General features: G+C 50.2%; 2 protein-coding genes across 3 annotated transcripts in view; one reads left to right on the forward strand and one right to left on the reverse strand.

The window, feature by feature from the left end:
- LanB2 (laminin subunit gamma-1) overlaps positions 1-20,134 on the reverse strand; it is a 146,450-nt gene that overhangs the window by 47,933 nt on the left and 78,383 nt on the right. For both annotated transcript variants that reach the window (XM_077650113.1, XM_077650112.1), the window contains exons 3-4: positions 15,905-16,035; positions 11,613-11,785 (exon numbers count right to left, since the gene is read on the reverse strand). In XM_077650113.1, the coding sequence (XP_077506239.1) occupies positions 11,613-11,785; positions 15,905-16,035 (304 nt within the window). The remainder of the gene's footprint in view (positions 1-11,612; positions 11,786-15,904; positions 16,036-20,134) is intronic.
- Positions 791-8,983, forward strand: LOC144115662 (uncharacterized). The gene is made up of 2 exons (XM_077650114.1): positions 791-1,221; positions 8,818-8,983. Exons 1-2 carry the CDS (start codon positions 794-796, stop codon positions 8,936-8,938), a joined length of 549 nt encoding a protein of 182 aa, XP_077506240.1. The 5' UTR covers positions 791-793; the 3' UTR covers positions 8,939-8,983.

A 20,134-nucleotide genomic window follows, 5' to 3' on the forward strand; every position in this document is an offset into this window, starting at 1 on the left:
ACGTTGCGGGCCCTAATCTGCGCCAGGCGAACGTTACCGACTCCGGCAAGGCGCGATGGCCTCATGCTCTGCCGTAGTAGGCTGCGTTCGGTGGGAAGTCTCTCCTTAACGCACCAGGAGGGTTGGGTGTAACCACCCTGCAACGGTCATCGCAACTGAGAAGCCCACATTTAGCAGTTGGTCAAATGATTAATCTCTACGCGCTAAACGTTGCGCATAAATGTTGTTTAAAGCCGTGCTATCATGTCCTGTGTAAGCTGCGCCTCTGAGAAGGATTCGCCTTCGAGGCAGAAGACCGTTGTGCGCTCCGTTTCCCGCCTGCGCGAAGCGCCGACTTTGACTCGCGCTATGTGTTAGGAGTGATGTCTCTCGTGCAGGGGGTACTTGGACCTACGTCGGTCGAGGCGCGACTTTAGTAAGAATGGAAAGCGAAGACGCATCACCACCAGAGATAAACCCTTGAAAATGCCCCACTCTCATACAGAAGAAAAATTGGCATTATCAAGAGGCAGTCCGTACTCCTCGCAGCCGATGAGCATGTCGCAAAGCCGCAGACTGCAGCGGGCAAATCCACGGGTTTTCAAAAGAGGGCCCCCAGCGCTGGCAGGCGAGAGGCTACCCACCGGGTCGCTCGCGCTCGTAGGAATCTCGGTGCCGCGTCTGGGTGTCGCCTCGGATGCGCTGCTGGTGCTGCTGAAGACGTCCTCGGTGCCAGTGCGTGGCGGAGGTCGCGGGGAACAGCTCCGCGAGCAGCAGAAGCAACAGGAAGCAGGAGGTCACCGCGCGCGGACCCATGTCGAGCGGCGGCGAGGCAGGCAGCGGCGAGGTTTCAGCAGGAGAACGCGACTCAGCTACATCGGCCGCGGGGCGCCTTTCATCGCATCGGCGGCGAGCTACAGCGGCCACCACCACCGCCCAGGAGTGGGGCAGGCCGCGCGGCGCCGAAGCGGGCCTAGCGCCGCTGAGGTCCGGTCTGCCCACGCGCGAATCCTACACACGCGCCGACCGAGAGCGGTTTCGGGGGCCGGTCCTCCTCCGCTCGATGCCATCGCCTCGCTCTCGCGTGGTGCGCCCGGGGAGCCAGCTAGCTGCACGGCGGCATTCGGCGCCGTCGGGGCGGCGGTCGCACGAGGGTGACGCAAAGGGGCAGTCTTTCCGCGTTGAACAGCTGGCCGGATTCGCTCCTCTCAAGGTACGGGCTTCACGGGCCCCGGAAAGAAAGTAAGTATTAGCGAAACGCTCTGCAGGAACAGGAAAAGGGAAGCACGGGCGGATTAATTATTTGAGGACTAACGCGACGAGCGTAAATGGTGATCGAAGGGGTTTACCAAGGCATACAGGCCCAGTGTGAAAAGTTCGAATCAACGGTATACTAAGAAAAAAAAACAACCAGCGTGCATTCGACGCAGCTGCTGGGCATCAGTGTTAGGCCTCCTCAGATGTGCCACATGAAATGACAGCTCCGGGCATGTTGCTGGGCACGCTGGCCGATGACAACTTGGCGAGGGGAGGCAAAAACTCTGCATTCTCTTGAGGGAATCGAGGAATCCGGGGAGCTTGCGACACATCTCTGCGTTTTGCGCAGCGAGAGTGGCTTATATCCCTGTCCGATACAACTCAACAGCCAAGAGGGAAATGCCTCTCAAAAGAGGCCCTCCAGTCAACGGCGTCTGACTGTCATGACATCGCAATTAATCCTTCTCCACTTGCCAACCACCTTCGATGTCACACTGGCAGGTGTACATGGATTAACCGCGACATCATGACAATCGGTAGACGCCAATGGCAGGAGTGCCTGCTTTGAGGAGCATCTGCCGCTGCTTTATTGGGTTGTATCCGACTATCGTGACGAGTTTCCCACGTATGTACTATTGGGGGAAAAACTTTCCAGGACGCATACACGGGAACAAAAGCCGACAGCTCCGTTTTTGGGCAGTTGATTAAAGCCAAACTTGCTGAAGTGACAGTCGGGCTCACGTGCTCCAATGTGGGGCAGTGAAAGCAGATGTTTGTTTGCAGGCGTGACACGTATGGACCTAGATCGCTTTTTTTTCGCGTCCGGGAGACCTTTGTCCCCGATAGTACATGTTACGAATACCGCGTGTGAAAAACTAGTGATCACAATGGACAATATTTGGAACTGTTCTATACCAACGCGATAGCCGACGCCGGAAATGTTTGAGGTTTCACACCCCACCCCAGATTTTACATTTATTGCTGTTCTAGCATTATAACATGCGTTAAACTCCCCAGAGATCCCTTTCCTAATTTCCCGACTCGGGCAAATTAAAGCTCATCGTATTGCTCTGGCGTTCAAAATTCCTATAGGGCTAGCGTTGTATGTGACATGACCTGACGTGAGAGAACCTACAGGACGATTGCCTATATCTTCGCGCGGTGAGCCGAGCTCACTGGCTTCCCATCATGGCAAACCATTAAGAGAGAAGGTCGGCGAAACAGGACTGTTGCGAATGGGTCGCAAGCCCCAAGGGTAGCGTTGGCCTGGCGGCCTGGGGCACAGCTGGAAACATCCGAAGGTCCTGGCAAAGGATGAGTCGACTGCCAACAGAACAACTTGTTTATTCTAGCATCGCAAAAGAGCAGCCGGTCAGGGCGACCACGTTACTCGACGGAAGAAATCGAAGCCTCCTCTTGGCGTCCGGGGCAGCTGCCTTTATACCCTCGGAGTCGAGGGCAAGAAGGAACGGCTCGGGATGAGGCGCACGAGACGGCGACGCACGGACATGTTGAGACGTGACGCGACGCGTCCGCCGGGCCGGCGCCGGTCAGACCTCCTCGCCTCCCAATTGGGGAGCTCCTCCAACACCCTCTAAATACTTTCTTCAGGCCTCTCCAGGCCCTCCTTTCCACACGCGCTACGTCACGCCAAGTGTCCGGTCAGGCTGCTCACCAAGCGCGGCTCCGCTCCGCTCGGTTGTCTCCCTCGATGTGCTCGCGCTTGCCCGGGCAAGCACAGACACGAACGCAGTCTTGCAGTGAGCGTCTAGCTGCTGCTTGAGTCTTTCAGCCTGGCGTTGGGTGCATTTCCGTTCGCTCCTCGCACGGCTGTGTCTGTTTCGTGTGGCCGTTTCTTGTGTGGCGTGCGTACCTGTGCTAGCGCACGAATGGGAAACTGATTGCCTGCCGTGTAGCGAGTGCAACTTCGTGAAACATGGGCCGGTGCTGTGTTCCCGGGTGCCGCGGGAACTACCAGAATGGTCCCAAAGTACGTGTTTATTGCTTCCCAAGAGACGAAGTACGAAGAAAAGCCTGGTTGCGAGCCATTCCACGGAAGGATTTCACACCTACAGAGCATTCGAGGGTAAGACTCTGAAATATTGCTTAATAGGCGCTGGTAATTATCTTAGTTGTGAGCTGTCGCTCCCGGAAAGGCATGCTGTCTTTGTAGGCAATGATATCACTTCTTACACTTATGTATGAATTGTCCAGGAAGCATTTAGTTCTGTGGATGTGCATAAGGCTTGTGTAAAAGCTGTGTAAATATGTAAAAGCTGTTCACTATTCAGACTCTTTTTACTTAGTGTTTTAGGCAATGGAGAGTCATGGCGAATGGCCTTGCTTCATTTTCTCGTGCAGGTGTGTGAACTGCACTTCCACGCAGGCGACTTCATTACGACGTTGTCACACCAAGATGAACTGACAGGGAAAATAATAGAGGTGAAGCGTGACAGGCTACAGTTGAAGATTGATGCTGCGCCTTCTGTTTTTCCAAACTGCCCAAAATACTTGTCCTCAACGCCTGGACGGAGTGAATCGCCAGAGACGAAAAAAGCAAGAAGGGAAAACGCTGCTTTGCAGGAGGCTATGAGGAAGTCACTTCAGTCTAATGAGCTTGAACAGAAAAGAAACAAAGTTTCATCTTACGAGGAGTTCAAATCTAAGTTGCCTGGAATCTGCAACACGAAATTCTGGACCGTTTCTGTCGATGAGCAGTGCGTTAGGTTCCTTCTCATCGAGAATGATCCTTCACCTAATGTGAAATGCGCCTTGGTAGTTCTCCCTGATCTGTCACTTTCTGTTTTCTTGAATGGAGTGAAGCTTCTGTCGCTTCCTTCAGGCAGGATTCTGCCAGCTCAAGTATGCGACACCTCCAGCCTGTCCTTGCTGCTAGAAGAACTCGAGATAGGCTTGCATAATATACCTGAGGTGACGAAAGAGTCGAAACATACTAAAGTATTGCAGTTTGTCGGTTCACTGCTTGCAGACCTCATTGAGGACAGTGATACGACGAAAGAACAGTCTTCTTTGCTGAAATTTCTGGTTGAGCAGATAGAGCTTCTCCTCGCGAAACAGCATGTGTATAGCGCAGAGCTGCTGGTATTCGCCAGTATTTTGAATTCAATTTCTCCTCACGCATATCACTTCACAAGAGCTGCATCAAGAATCATTCTGCCCCATCCTTCCACACTGCGCCGTGTTTGCTCAAATTACAAAGCTGACCCTCTTGTGGAGCAAAATCAACCGCACTGTCTCTCCTACATCCGAGAACGAGTCAAATCAATGAAAGACCACGAGAAGACAGTGACCCTGATGATCGATGAGATCCACATAAAACCATACTTCGACTACAAAGGGGGCACAATAGTAGGATCGTCGGTTCATTCAACGGAACCAGCAACAACAGCCCATGTGTTCATGGTACAATCACTCCTTTCTGCAAACAAGGACGTCATTCACATATTACCTGTGAGCAAACTGAGCGCAGAAATTTTGCACGAGCATGCTAAGAACATAATCATTAATGTTGAGAAAATGGGGCTCAAAATTATCGCTGTGATAACGGACAACAATGCTCTGAACCGCAAGATGATGTCGTTATTTGCTACAAGTCCTCAGGTGAGCATTGTCTATCCCCATCCAGCCGATAACGCTCGCCCTCTTTTCTACGTGGTCGATCCTGTGCATCTCTTGAAGTGCATTAGGAACAATTGGATTAACCAGAAAAACCCTGGAACATGCCTCTATTTCCCTGAAATGGACTTGAGTGGAGCAATGCCCGAAGGGCCTCCTCGTATGAAAGCTGCTTCTTTCGCAGCTGTGCGGCAGCTTTATTCTTCAGAGAAGACGTCGCTTGTGAAGGCTGCTTACAGACTGAACGCAAAAGCCGTGAATCCAACCTCAATGGAGCGGCAAAATGTAAAGCTCGCTCTCGACGTCATTAATCAGTTTGTTTCAAATGCCCTCAGGACACATGGTTCCGCGTTCAAGATTCCTCAAGCTGAGTCGACTGCTCTTTTCATTGACGTTATCCTCACATGGTGGCAAATAGTCAATGTTAAGACCCCTTGCAAAGGCCAGAGGCTAAGGGACAGCATGCAAGACCCTGTAAGGTCTGTTGATGACACACAGTTAGCTTTCCTGAGCGGCGTTGTGGACTGGTTGGACGCTTGGGCAAGAATAAACATCACCAGTGGCTCGCTGACGAAAGAGACTCACAGTGCTTTGCGACTGACATGCTATTCTCTGGTAGAACTCTCGCGCTACTGCTTAGAAGAACTTCACTTCAAGTACGTACTGCTGGGCAAATTTCAGACGGATGCGCTAGAAGACCGGTTCGGCCGTTACCGCCAGCTGGCAGGATCACAGTACCACATTTCCGTGCGTCAGCTCTACGAATGTGAGAAGAAGCTTCGTCTTCAAAAACTTTTGACATTTCCACGCGAGGAAACAGAGTTTGAAGACGTAAGTGAGGATCTTGTCCCATGCAACTTTTCTGTGGCTGTCAGCGACGACGATATTACACACGCCCACTCTGACATGGATGCTATTGTCTACATTGCAGGATACGCTGCTCATGCTGCTTTAAAGAAGCTTTCATGTTCTGCTTGCTTCAGCACATTGGTGATTGAAAATCGAGAGATCGAAGCGGAAAATACTGCCATGATAGCTAACCTGTCGAGAGGAGGGCTGAAGTTTCCCCAGCCATGCACAGTTCACATGGTACTGATGACTAAACTAGTTGCAGAGAAGTTGTCTTTTGGAGCAACCGCGGAAGATTTTCTCTCCTGTAGAAATCAACGTGGTGTCGTGATTTCACAGACGATTTCCCTCCTGGACGAACACGACATTGAGACATGTGAAAATGGCCACACTGCACAAACTCTCCTGCGCTTGGTAGTACGCGTTGCAACCAACGTTGTTCTAAACAACTTTTGCAAACTAAGAAATGATGCCATACAAGACAATGCGCAGCAGAAGGCCGCAGCCCGGAAAGCAGCAACGCTTAAGAAGAAGTAAGTTTTATTCCCAAGCAATAAAAATGCTTTGCGCACACTTCATTGCTGGTGTCTCGTCGTTTTTTATTGTAAGGGTCAGATTAGCTGTACAAATACTCAACAGCGCAACATTATTGTGAGTGTCATTATTGCTGTGTGTGAAAGCTTTAAGCAAAACACAATACAGAATAAAACTAACACAATGCGCAGTAGACGGTGTTTTTTTTTTCAATGTTCACGAACTTCTACTTTAACAACTAGATATACGCATGTGCGGTCTGTGCGGATGGATTTTACCGCACGGCAGACATCATGTACGTGATAGAACCTAATAATTAGATGATTAATTGAAATTAACTAATCAATTTTTTATTATAATGACCAATAATGCGAAATTGGCGGCCGTATGCTAAATTGTTTATTATAAAAAACTGTATTAGCAGCTCGAACTTTCTTGACAATAAGGTGTTCTGCAATAAAAAAAATATATAAAGCAGATAAAATGATAGCCTAAGGCGCGCACAAACTAGCGAATTTCTTTTCTGCAGCAACGACAAAAATGAAAATGAAGGAATCACTTATAAGGCAGCTACGTACGGCAGTACCCGAATAGTGCAGACGGGCGCGGCGCGCTGAAATCGCGGAGCGCGGGGCCTGCACGGTCCCTTGGCGTGACGTCACGCGGCCGGTGGAGAGGCCTTAGCATTGAGAGGGTGTTGGCTCCTCTCCCCGGCTGCCGCGCTTTGACAAGCGTGGGCACCAACATGCACACACACACACGCACACACGAAGACACGTGGCATTGAAACCTGCCTGGACGCGCTTGGCGGGAGGCGTTGCGGCAACACTGAACGGGCCAAAATGACCGCCACATTGAACGAAGCCCCGGCGTCCGTTGCATCCGCGCCGGCTATACCGCGCGTCGTAGGCGAAACGTAACAGGACGTTCAAAATGCGTTTCTTGCTCGGTGAACTGTGCACATTTGAAGGTCAGAACTGCAGCGCGCCCTGACAAGCGAGTGCGCACTCACTGACTTTACGCGAGTGCAAGCACATTCTAGAGATCTCCGATAGGACGTAACTTATGCAAGATCCGAAATACAGCACTTATGACGGACAGCCTGAATAACACTAAACACATTATCAATATTCCACTTGGGTGGAATTCATTCCAGAAGCGGCCTAATGATTATCCGCCAACAGGCGCCCTACTTTGCCACATTAACCATGTTGGTCTCGCCTTGGTAGGTAGTACGCTTATAATGGGACTTTTTCATGGTGGCACTCTGCGCATGCACGCGCAGTGCGTTGCGGGAAGCGCGCGACCGCCATGTTTTTTGGTGGTTCGTCGGACAGTTGAGCGTTTGGAGCGGTGCGGCTGGTTGGGTCGCGCGAGCGGCGCTTCGCTGCTGCGTAGCTGTCGCCAACTCGGCGTTTTGCGTGCCTGCTGAAATTACTGGCGAGGTGCCTCAGCGATGCGCTACCGTCGGATGCTTTAATTCTAGCAAAAAGCCAGGAAATGCAAGATTTTTAGATTCCCTGCGGCATCAGTCCATGAAGCCAAAAGAGCAAAGTGGGCGCAGGCAATGTGCCGTGTGGATGTTGATGGATCTCCGTGGCAGCCAACAGCCAACTCGCGTGTAAACAGCGACGACTTTGTGCCAGGTAAAAACTAATTTTCTTTTTTCTTGCACTCTATTTTCTAAGAAGCTGTAGCGCGAAGCGCAAGGTGCGACGCCTCTGTTGTCCATTTGCTAGCGTAGCAGAAGTGGCTGCATGAAACACATGAGCGGAAACTGCGCGGGACTGTCTGCTAGCACCCCGGGCATAATAATAACTTGAGTAGAACTTGTCGGGCTGGTTGGTTGATATAGATGAAAGGATCTGCGCGAACGAGACACGGACGACGACGAGGCAAGGACAGCGTTTGTGTGCGTCTTTGGCCTTCGCCGTCCGTGACCCGATAGCGCCGTTCTTGCATTGCCTATGATATCAGCGCCGCATCCGAGTAGAAGGGAGCCTAAAAGAAAGGGTGACAGGTAAAAGGAATGTAGTACGCCTACGGGAAGGTGCGCGCGCCGTGGCAGGGCCGGTCTCGAGGGGAGCGCGGGACCACAGTGTTCGCCGAAACGACGACGATGGCCCGAGAATGCCGGATACCTTCCGCTTGGGAGCAACTCTCCTGCGAAAGCAGTCGCCTCGACATATTTTGCTGCAGCGGACTGTGCCCATTTCAGACCATCTCAGTGGAGGGGACTATGCGAATGCGAGTTGACGGCTTCCCCAGCGGAACTCTCGTGCACTCACTCACCAGCCAGGCGAATACGCCAGTCAGTAGGCGCCTCGGTGCCTCCACAGCGCTGTATCACGCTCTGAGATCGTTTGCGCATCATCAACAGCCCTGGCGCAGCCTTGTTATCAAACAAAGAGCACGCTCGACTTTGTACCCCGACCGGGCTTTCAATACATTTGCTTCCCGTTTATTATATTCCTGAGACTGCAGTGATTACAGTGACGAGAGTGCACAGCTCTGAAAAAGGTCAGGTTGACGAGCATTTTCCTTACGTTTTATTTTTTGCAGGGATGTCTTCTCGTTTTTGGACCATCCGGATCACGTGCCATCGATCTTCGAACTGAAGAATGATAGCCGCGTCGGCGCCCGCTCTCTCCGTATCAGCTGCTCGCCCTCGGATGAGTGCTGATGGACGCAACATGCAATGCGGCGAATGTATTTCTTCTCTTTGAAAGCCCATTATTTCCGCAGTTGCCGGTTCGGTGCGCCAAAGTGCACGTCAATCACATTCTCACTAACCGGCGGCACAGAAGTCAGATCGTTGGTCCACTGCTTGCTCGCGTGCAAAAATTGCGCGAAGTCCATCGGCGAAAACATTGTCAGCTCAACAGAAAGAAAATGTTCACAAAAATAAAGGCAAAAACATAATTAAACGCAATACCGACGTTCGGATGGGCGCGAAAACTTGAGCGAATGATCAATTGACCAAACTGACTGCTGCTGACCGCGCGACGCGAACCGACTGGCCGAACCACCAGTTGTGATTCGGCGGCCGCCGCTGGGGGCGCTCTCCCAACGTGAAAAAGGCCCGTTGGCCTGTTATATGAATTGACTGAAACACGCTTCTCTGCTGAAAGTAGTTTGTCCGTGCGCGCAAGAACTCCCGACGTCGAGGTCAGAGAGAGATACACGAGCCTCTGCGAGGGTTCGTCGTACCGCATTGTGTGAGTGGGCACGTTGGAAAAGGGTCTGAGAGTATGAGAGACTAAAGAGTAGCGCAGCGAAGGCGGAGCCGGAAAGTATACACAGATGACCAGAGACGGTTGGGGAGAAGTGCGGATATTTCCAATCAGCAGCCGCACTTTACGAGCTGCTGCAGCTGCGGTTGCTGCCCTAACCTACAAACTTGCGCTGGTTGGTTCATTGTTCACAAAACAGTAGCGCAGAAGGAGGCAAGGGTCAGAGAAAATGACGCCGACAACGAGGCACTACCTGCTACGACCTTTACTGAGTATAGGCCCAGCTATACACGAACCATGTTACCCTGCAAAGCACCAACGGACGCGCTACAAACTGCGCCTTTGCTGAATAAAAGGTAGTTGAATCTTAGGGATCACTGTCAACGTGTCTTAACGTCACTTTTATGATGCTTAGCTGGTAATTTTGCCTCAATCACCGTGTGTTCTTTGGCTGGCCTGGCGGAATGTAATAAAACGCGGCGTGCTCACCGATGAAACTCCGCCGATGTGATGGCCTGTTCTGCTGTACCGTCAAGACGGCGATACGGCAGTTTACATTTCAGAAAAGAGTAGGTGAATATCACCGAGTGCGAAGGCATATATAATGGCTGCCTTGCTTGCAAAAACGGGGTCGCCGTCCGGCCCTTCTGGATACGTGGTACGCACCAAGAATAGAGCTGTTTCATCCGCCAGTGTCGGACGCCATGAATCAAGAAGCAATCGGGTTGCTTTAAATATGCAGATAGGTGTTGCCACTGCCAGGTGCGAGGAGCAACGCGTGCCAAAAAAAGGAACGCTTTCAGGGTGGAAAAATGCCGACCGAACGGGTTACGAACTGCTTCTTTCTACAGTTCATTGCTTGAAAAGTAAAAACTTCAAATGTGTGACAACATGAAGACACTTCTTGCAGATGGAGACCACTGGATGAATAGTTACCTAACAATGCCTTGTCTGCAGCTGCACTGAATGCCAGTGGAGGTGCCCGCATCAGTGGTTACGGCGTTCGGCTGCAGAGTCAAATCGCGAGATTGAATCTGAGCCGTAAGCCGCATTTTTATGGAGGCGAAATGCAATATCACCCACGTACTGTGCGATACATCCGAGCACGCTAAAAAAACCACAGGTAGCCGAAATTATACGGAGGCCCCCAGATGGCGTCTGACAGTATGAGAGTTTGGGTTCTTAACACGAACGCCTGAACATAAATAACATGAAAGCTTGGGTTCATAACCACGCTTTGTGCTTCGTCTGTGTAGCACTATTTGGTTATTTATACAGAAGCATCCAAACCTACCCTGCTGTTCTTTGTGCTAAGTGAGAATTAGAGTTGTGGTTAATCCAGAGTCTTGTCCTTAGTTTTACAACAGCTAACCGCACGAAAACAGGCTCGCCAAGAAAAAAAAAACTTGATTTCGGGACTACTAGTATGGATGAAAATTAGGCAGTTAAACAGAGGAAGCACGCACAGGGGACTGCTGAAATCTACTGCAAAGGCTCACTCTATCCTGAGCTACGATGGCTCTGCTGCGAAGAGGTCAAAATTTGGCCAAATACTTTTTTTTGTGTATGTATAGCGTGTATACGGGGAGTAGTCTGTTTAATCATTGCTTAATTTAAACGACAGTGTGACTTCCAAAATAAATGTTCGCCGGCAACTGGAATGTCCAGGGAAACGCATTTTCAAGTGATTTGTTATTGTCCGGTTTAGAACACACCCGTGAGGAAAATTTGAGAACCACCATCAGCAGAAGCTTCTGTTAACAAGCGATATTACTGTGTATGCGCTTTGTTACTGATAAGTCTCAAAATGCACCGGTTTGGTGGATGCGGGCCAGAAGCTGCGCGCGGGCTGTGAGGGCCGCCGTAGTGGTGGGCTCAATTGACCAGCTGGAATTCTTTTTAAGGTGCACTGACATCGCACAGCACGCGGACGTGTTTGCGTTTCTTCTCTGCCAAAATTCAGCAGCCGAACGCCAAAGGCACTGAGCCACCGCGGCCGGCACGAAATGCGGTTCCTTTAGATATTTCTTCAGGCCATCGAAACGGTTCGTTGGACGAAGCATTCGCTGCAGGCGAGGTTCGACTCCACATGCACAAGATGGCGGACAGGGAGGCTACACTTACGCTGGCACTCGTGGGCGTTCGTGGAGGTGGCCCTGCCCCAGGCCTGGTCGTTGTACAGGTCCATGCAGCGCTCGCAGTTGTCGCCCGCCGTGTTGTGTTCGCAGCGGCACAGTAACTGCCGATCGCCGCCGGGGCCCGGGTCGCAGGCCATCGCATGGCCGTTGCACTGGCACCTGCATGCGAAGAAGGGCCGTCAACGGTGAGGCGCTCGACGACAGCCGGGACACTTCAGAAGAACTGCACCGGCTACCCATCGTCACACGTGCCGGCCAAAAACAGAGAAATATGTGCACTCAGTATCGCAGCAGCCCAAACGCTCAGCGTTGTTGCAAGCGGTTTTCGTACCGACGGTTCTGGGACGAGACCCCAGCCGGCTTTCAGTAACGCAATGTTTCGTGAAATTAAGCGCCGTTCCTAGGTGTTCGCAAATGCTCCCACTCGTAGAACCCACACTGCCGGAAGATGGCGTTGCTGTAAATATTACATTGCTTCAAATTGGCTTTAAAAGGGCACTGAGGAAAACTCCATTCCATATTTGTACTGAGCAAAAATCAATTGTATGGGTCTCTTTAGATATATGAATGCTTGCCCAGCAGCAAAAGACGCGTTTGGTGCTGAGAAAATTGGATTTAAAGACGACTGTTTTCGCCGCCATTCGACTCAAACTCGTGACGTCAAAAACGGCAAGAGCTCCGTGATCACCGTCGGGAAATGGATGGAGTTGCAGCCCTTCTTATAAATCCGCCCCAAAAAATAGGCCTTGACATCATCGCAGCTTGCTTGTGAAAGCGGCTGAGTGGTGGCGACAACTGTACTTTTTTTTTGGCCTTTTCTAGCTATAAAAGCTCCGTTTTCAGCGAAAGTAAAAGTAGACCAACTTCAGTTTGTCCTCAGATAACACCTCTTGAAGCAGGAACCCTTGAGGAAAACATTTTCCCGAAATCCTCTTTTTTTTCTTTTTTTTTGGCGCGCTATCTGTGAGCATTATACTGTCAGAAGCGCCGTAAATACCCCTGCGCCTTCCCCTTGGCTCCACACAGAGCATAAGCGTGTGGAAAGCATAAGCGGCAAGTGAAGGAGCTAGAGGTATGTCTGTTCTCGAGCGCTACGCGCTTTGCAGGAAGCTGACACTTCGCTCAGAGGCTCTCTGGCAATACCGTGGCCCGCGTGCAAAAACAAATATCTAAAACCTGCTATTGCGACGCCGCACTGCATCTGCAGGAGTGGGGCGAACCGAGCGAGGAATATAAGCTGCTCTTTACAGCTGGTGCTGCAAGATCGATAAGGCACGGAAGTAATAGACACGGCTGTATTTTGCTTAATTTAATGGGTTGCTGCAATGTAGATAAAAAATATATGGCGTTTCAAATTAATAATACAGATCTAAAAAAAAGAACGTGAAAGATACTTCAGTGCGGTGAATGCAGTTTTATTTTAGACGATGGGGAACGTTATGTGCAGCGGGGCTCTTGAGCACATTTGACAGTCCTACGCTTGGGAGGGTTGAGGACTTTAGTTTCTCCCGCCTTTGCGAGGTTAGGGTTCCTGAGTCTGCAAAAGGAGTCGCGCTGCAGGCCTCAGTAGCACACCCCTTTGGCTGCGTACTTTTGACAAAGACCACGTCCTAGAGCGGAATGAACAGACTAATAATTAACTAAAATTAACAAATTAGGTTTTTGTTATTAGTTTTAGGGTGCAAGGTTATACAGCGAAATTGAAGCCCGTCAAAATCGAAGGCGAGCACAGTTTTTGAAACTGAAAAATCGGCATCATGCTTCGAGATAACGAAAGTGAAAAAAATAAATAATAATAAAGCCTCAGAGATCTCTTCAAGTTGGCTTTTCCACATTGCATATTTTGATAAATGGGCGTTGCTTGAATCAAATGCAGCCGCTGTTTACTTCTTGTAGGACATAGGCGATGTTGACGTGTGATAGCGGGAAAGCCAGCTTGACGAGCTGCCAAACGGGTATTTTCTACGCTCCATACTCGGAGCACTATGCTGATTCACAAATTTTATAAACGAAGTTCCCCTTCTATGTCGAAGGCGTTGAATTTCTCAACATTATCTTGTGTGCTAAAACCGAAAATTAAAAAGTTGATCAGCTCATTTTAGTTAATTAGTCGTCTTTTCGTTGTACTCTATTACGTAAATAATGTTTGCCATGTCATTATTCAACCGGCACAGACCGCACTATGTATCTTTCACGGCTTTTCAAAGAAAAATTTGTATTGGATGATTTGAAACGCCCTGCACATGCAGGAAAATAAGACAGGCAGTGTGCAGTGCAGCGGCCAAAACACTTTGTTTTGCAACCTCCGGGCAACTTGAATAGTTTATTGCGAGGAAGCCCTTGGAAAAGAGTGAATAACGAGCAAAATTTTCTCAACGCTGTGCAAGAGCAAAGAAAAAAAGTAGGCGTGAAGCGTCTGCTTTTCCCACAAAAGCGCCCACTGAAGCATGTCCCAATCGGATGCTGTAAGGCACGGTAAACAAGAATGAAAGTGAATTTTTTTTCTTAACATGCACTTCTCATTAGTAAGCACTTCTCCCGCCCACATCATCGTCTTTCGTAGACTGCGACGACGACGAAACGCCCGCTCACGCGCCCTCCCTCCTCTGGGAGGGCCTGCCAGTCACACCCCTCCCCCCGTTTGTACGTGCCATTCAGCCGTCACTAATAACTCTTTCAGTTGTACTGAACGACGTTTGACAGCGTGATTCGTAGACAACTGGGAGAATAATGTTGCGTGACGACAAACTGATGAATGCAGAGCGGCATGACGGATAGCGATGGTATGATTTAATGGTTTTGGGCGTAGCGTGAGTGCTCCGCCCGCGGCACTGCCCGTTTAATCGTCTTCCTAATCCCCGACATGACCCGGGGCTACAGAGCGATCTTCCCAATAACGACTAGGACCGTCACAGGACAAGCCACAGTCGACGAGACGCAGGACATTACGATGGGTGTGACAGGATGGATAGAAGTGACGGTGAAGAGCCGCCACAATGAAGGAGACGGGCAGATGAAGCCCGGTCCACGTCACGAAGGCTGCAGAGCCACCGGTCGCCAGAAGCCCACGGCCGAGGCCCATGGACCTACCCAACGGCAGAGGCGGGGAGCTCTGTTCTAAAGTCTGGGAGGTCAGTGGTGTCTCAGGTCATGTGGCGGCGGTAGTTGGTCAATGGGGTCGTAATGGTCACGTCTTCTGGTCGGAGCTGGGGGACGGGACGGTATCCACACTGAGGTCGGGTCGAGTCTTGCAAGCTGCGGCAGTGCTGGGAGTGCGAACCCCGAGCACTCCATCAAATACCTCGGAGGACGAAAGGCTCGGAAGCTCCGGGGTCGGTATGATGAGGATCGCCTGCGCCTCCACCAATTGTTAAATCTCGGCAAGTACGTGAATGGAGGTCGACATGACGGATGGTGATGACATCATTTAATGGTCGCTGGCGTAGCGCGCGCGATGGATCCACCCACGCCACTGCCCGATTTTTCATCTTCCTAGTCCATGACAATATTTCATTACCTGGTCGAATTTACAATCCTCCAAGCGGTCGTTCATAAGATAAACGAACTTGGCGCTACCGCGCCCACTGTTGAAAAATTACTATTCGAAAATTTTACCCTTAGTGCCCGTATAGTAATATGTATAATCTGTCTAGACAGCCCTGTGAGCGCTGCAAATACAAAGCTTTCAGGCACATGTATCTATGACAAAGCAAGATTTTCGCTAATATCTGAAATATCACTTCAAATTTCGTGGCACCACATTTCAAACAAGCGACTTAACACATACCCCCGCCCTCCTACTTTGCCTTTCATTGTACACAAAGCAATTACGCAGATTCCATCACTGGACAAAATTGTTCACATAGCGACAGGTGCGGGCTTAATTGAGGAAGGGAGGGAGCTACCAGCTATCTACAAGATAGAAATTTTCTGTGGAAGGATCGAAGTGACCATTTCTTCGATGAATAAAGTGCAAGAAATGCATGGTGGAAACAGGCCTGCCCTTAACCCCTCGCCCCCTCAAGCGCTACCATAAGTTCACCCTTGAATAGCAAGGCAACACAGCCACCGACGTCGGGTTCACTAGGCAGCCTATGCGGTGAATGAAATAGACATTGCAACTCTCCATAAATCAGCCCTTCGCGCGAAGGGCTCATTTAGGTTGCGCGAAACCGTGGGAAATGAACGCGAGGCCCTGAAGCGTTCTTTGGCTCGGCATGTTTGGGTGCGAAAAACAAGGGCAGCCCAGCGGCAGAAACATTTAGAGCATGCGCTCACCTTCCACCGACTGCCAGATCAGCGATAGCGTAGTAGTAGGAGCGAAGCACTTGCTTGTCGCCGAAGATCTCGTCGCCGAACGTGTTCAGCCGGTTGAGTACGATGCGAATGGCTGTGGCCGTCACCCACTCCTGCCAAGAGAAAGAATGAAACAATTTGAGGGGGAGGGGAATGTTACGGGCGTGCATTGCTTGCTGTCCACAGTTTTTATACCGACAATTCGGGAAAGCAGAAAAATGGATTATTTTCTTTTTTTTTTCATTGACACAGAATCGATCAAATGTGATCCGAATGAGATCGGACTTGAAAACGCTGTCCAGTATAATAAATTTCTGGCGTTGGCTCCCCGGCACGTCTCATCAAGGGCATTATTCTTGGTCTTCGAAAAAGTAAATTTGGTTTTTCGGTTGCACGCTGCCTGAGAATTTTCCGTTTAAATGCCTCAAATGAATGGTTTAAATGCATTAACTGAAAAGACAATGCGACATCGCAGGAACAATGTCATTCTGTGCTACGCCAACGCATTGGCTACGTCCACCCTTCACGCGTCAGTAAGAATGAGGGACCAATGGGATGCCCTTCACTGAGACGTCACGGCGAACGCTCGGATGCCAGCGCAGAGAATGATGAGGTTGGTTTGGTCGAAAGGAAGCGCGAAACGGCTTTGTCAATTTTCTCCACCTTTCGGGACGCGCATGATTACAGCATTCTGCATAAACCTCATCGTCATGCGATATACGCACTGCGATTGATTATTTAAAATGTTCGAACCATGGTGAGACTCATTCTACAGGAGCCCTGAAGCACCATTCACTAAAACTGCAGTATGTCTGTACTCCGCTCCACGAATATCCTCCAGTCAGAAATGTTTTGAATGACTTGTAAAAGCTGACGAGCAGCCAAGGGTTGGGAAGGAAGCCAACAGTCACCGAAACTAAGGAAGGTATTTGAAAATGCTTCTATTCTTTTAAAATTCCCGCTGTTAATCAATGAAAAATTAACGGTATAATTATTTTACCGTTGAAGGATAATTTAGAAAATAGGACAATAACAACCGCATGCCGCTAGTGGGATCCCAATCCACGACCTCCGAATTTCCCGTACAGTGCTACCGACCAATCTGCGGCGGCGACTGTCCAATCTTCTTCTTGCAGGGGTATTTATGTTGCGTGTGAGCTAACCGTGAGGGCGCTCACCAGTTATCTGCAGTAAAAATCTGAATTTCAGCCTCTTCACGCCTTTCTCCCTCCTCTCGTCACTTTTTGCACTCTGAAAGGCAGCGTTCCCCCTCCCCAATAGGCTCCATGTGCACCGACGGGTTGCCGACGTGAGCGGGAATTGCCCGGGCGGCGGAGCTTCCCGACATGCCGACGCGACGCGGCTTTCTGGCGGCGTCTGAGAGAATGTAGCAAATAGCTATTTATTACCCGACATTCGCAGACGCGTGGCACAGAGGAGGGCGCGAGTTAGAAAAATTCGCCAGAAAGAGCTCGCCAACTTTCGAGCGCCGCGACTGTGAGCTCTCTGCTGTGCGTAGAAGCGTATTATTCGCCTCAGGTGTTCATGGCAGCAAAGTTAAACGACTGAGCAAGTTTATTTAGTGCGCTTAAAAAGGTGTTTGAGGGCCGCTTTAAATGCCACGGCATGAGATTTGTAGTTCGAGCTGCAAGCGGCCCTCTTTTATAATAACGCCCTGCTTTATTCTTTCGTTCGACGCTGAGAAGATATTTGGCGCTAACTTCTTTCATTTTCGCTCGCTCTCGTCTTTTCCCTCGTCTCTGCAAGTCCACACGCAAGACTTCGGAGTCGCGTTGAGAAGCGTGCTTGCTGTAAGCGACTGTCGACCGGTTTGTGAAGAGCGCGTAGAAATGAAAGGATTAGCGTAGCGGAGATGTACATACAGGCGTAAACGTGTCCCGGATTACCGCACGCCTCCTACGCATGTGCAGTGACACCACCTGGCTCTGGCTCCGCCCCTGCCCGCTATGCTACACCTCCGTAATTCTCTCCCTGCCAGCGACAACGGGAGCGGAAAGAAGTTAAATTATGAAGCAATAGGGTGAGCTCTCGTTTGTGCTCTTGAGTCGCCATGAGTTGAATCCTCGTCAGGTCCGAGCAAAAAGTTCGGCTTGACACGGTTAATCGAAACACATATCTCAAGTCTCCCTGTTTTCATGAATACACAAAAACGTTTCCAGCCGTAGATGCAATGGTTCTTCTTTTCCGAATTTTCTCAACGGTCTCTCTTCTGGCCCTATAGAAAGACGCAGATGATGATGATGATGATAACAACTTTAATATTCCACCAGATAAGGAGGCCCCCTACTCCCCGAGCCCGGCACGCAGGCCTAGAGGACGGGGGCGGGGACCTCCGCGATCACAAGCAGGCAAAGAGGTCTTGACTCTTCGCGGCTTCTGTCGCCAGCCGGATGGCTTGTTGCTGTTGAGCAGAGACCTCGCTCCGCAGCAGGGCTTCCCAGGCTTCTCTACAATTTGTTTGCTTTAGCTCCTGGGGAGCTAGCGCATTCCCAGATTATGTGGTCGAGGGTCCCTCTCTCCCCACAGTGCTTGCACTTATTGTTTTTTCTATCTCCAGTCTGAATATGATAAGCCCAGACCGGGTTTACGAAGTTCCCAGCTTGAAGGCGCCGCCATGCAACTGCTTCCCTATTGTTTAGATTTTTGTCCGGTGGTGGCACCAGTCTCCTGCATAACCTATAATTTTCAACAATCTCCGTGTAATTTTGCAGACGCTCGTCCATATTCCGGCAGTCGGGCGGCTCCACAGCCACCCGGAAGTAGAGAGCTCGGGCTAACTCGTGGGCCGCCTCGTTGCCAGGAACGGAGGCGTGTGCGGGGGTCCAAATTAGACTGATTTTTCTGTTGAGGCGTCTACCGGCCAGAATCCTCGCCGCTTCCGGCGTGATCCTACCCTTTCCAAAATCCAGATGGCTGTTTTGCTATCGCTGATTATGAAATTGGCTTCCGTTCCAACGCAAGCGAGCGCTATCGCAACTTCTTCCGTCGTTTCCGTGTTTCGGCTTCTAATGGCGGCAGCCGATACGGGGGCACCTCGGCCGTCGACCACCGAGGCGACCGCCGCACCCGACTTGCCACTTGCCGCGTCCACGTACGCAACCGACTTGCTGTCCATCGAATCGAAGCGTCTGATTAGTGCTTCTGCTCTCTTCTCCCTCCTCTCCGTGTTGAATATGGGATGCATGTTACGAGGGAGGGGGGAAATGATTAGATTTGCTCGGCAGTCCTGCGGGATGCTCGATTTGCCTCGTAGTCCCCTATCTGCTTGCAGGCCTACCATTTCGAGGATAGCTCTGCCCGTGGTCGTTCGGCTTAATCTTTCGAGCTGCGAAATTCTGACAGCCTCCGCTATTTCGTCCCACGCAGCAACGTCTCATGACATGTATTTAGTTATATAAATGCACGACCAAAAGGCGTATTTAAATCGAAATTACAACACTCTCGTGGTAAAGCACGAGAAACTTGTGAGCAGAGGTAGGCAAATGCCCTAATTTTTAATTTTCCTCCCTCACCCTCACTTTTGAATCCATGACCCTCCCTCACCCTCGCCCTCACTTTGAAAAGTTATCCGGCCCTCTCTCTCGCCCTCTACCTCACTTAGAAAAATTTGCTGGCCCTCCCTCGCCCTCACCCTCACATCGTCGGCCCTCCCTCACCCTCACTAACAGTCATTTTAAGATTCGAGTTCTATTTTCTAGTCTGCAACTTCTGGCGACATTACTGAGTAATAAACATACAAGAGAAGCCCTCAAGGCTCTATTGAACGAGAGGCTAGATGCTTATACCGTTGTGTCTGTGTGGGTGCGTGTGTGTGAGCTGTGAGCTAATACGTGAGACAGAGCCGATACAGTTACGAGTTGGGCCCTATACTATCACTCTGGCTTTACTTCTGGCACGCACTGCATGCATACATGTGCCCTGTACTTAAAACATTTCATTGTTATCTATATTGATTTTGCTTATACGGCAATCCCCACTGGAGATTTTAGCAGGGTGGGATACAGATAAGTAAACACAATGTAATAGCACAGGCAATGAACATAAGAACAAAGTAGAGTAACCTAGCTTAAAATTTTTGGAAAACAAGCATGCGCAACAGATTTTTAAACAATACTGGAAAGAAATGTCGAGATAGATGATTTTGAAACGTGGTCATTGGTTAAGAGTTTCCCTTCAATTACTGTTCATGGA

The sequence above is a fragment of the Amblyomma americanum genome, chromosome 1, assembly GCF_052857255.1.
Source record: "Amblyomma americanum isolate KBUSLIRL-KWMA chromosome 1, ASM5285725v1, whole genome shotgun sequence".
NCBI classification, from domain to species: Eukaryota; Metazoa; Arthropoda; class Arachnida; order Ixodida; family Ixodidae; genus Amblyomma; species Amblyomma americanum.

Coding starts and splice junctions, on each gene's coding strand:
- LOC144115662 (XM_077650114.1), top strand. CDS start 794: ATGTCGAGCGGCGGCGAGGCAGGCAGCGGCGAGGTTTCAGCAGGAGAA. Junction 1,222..8,817: donor TCACGGGCCCCGGAAAGAAA/GTAAGTATTAGC, acceptor TATTTTTTGCAG/GGATGTCTTCTCGTTTTTGG.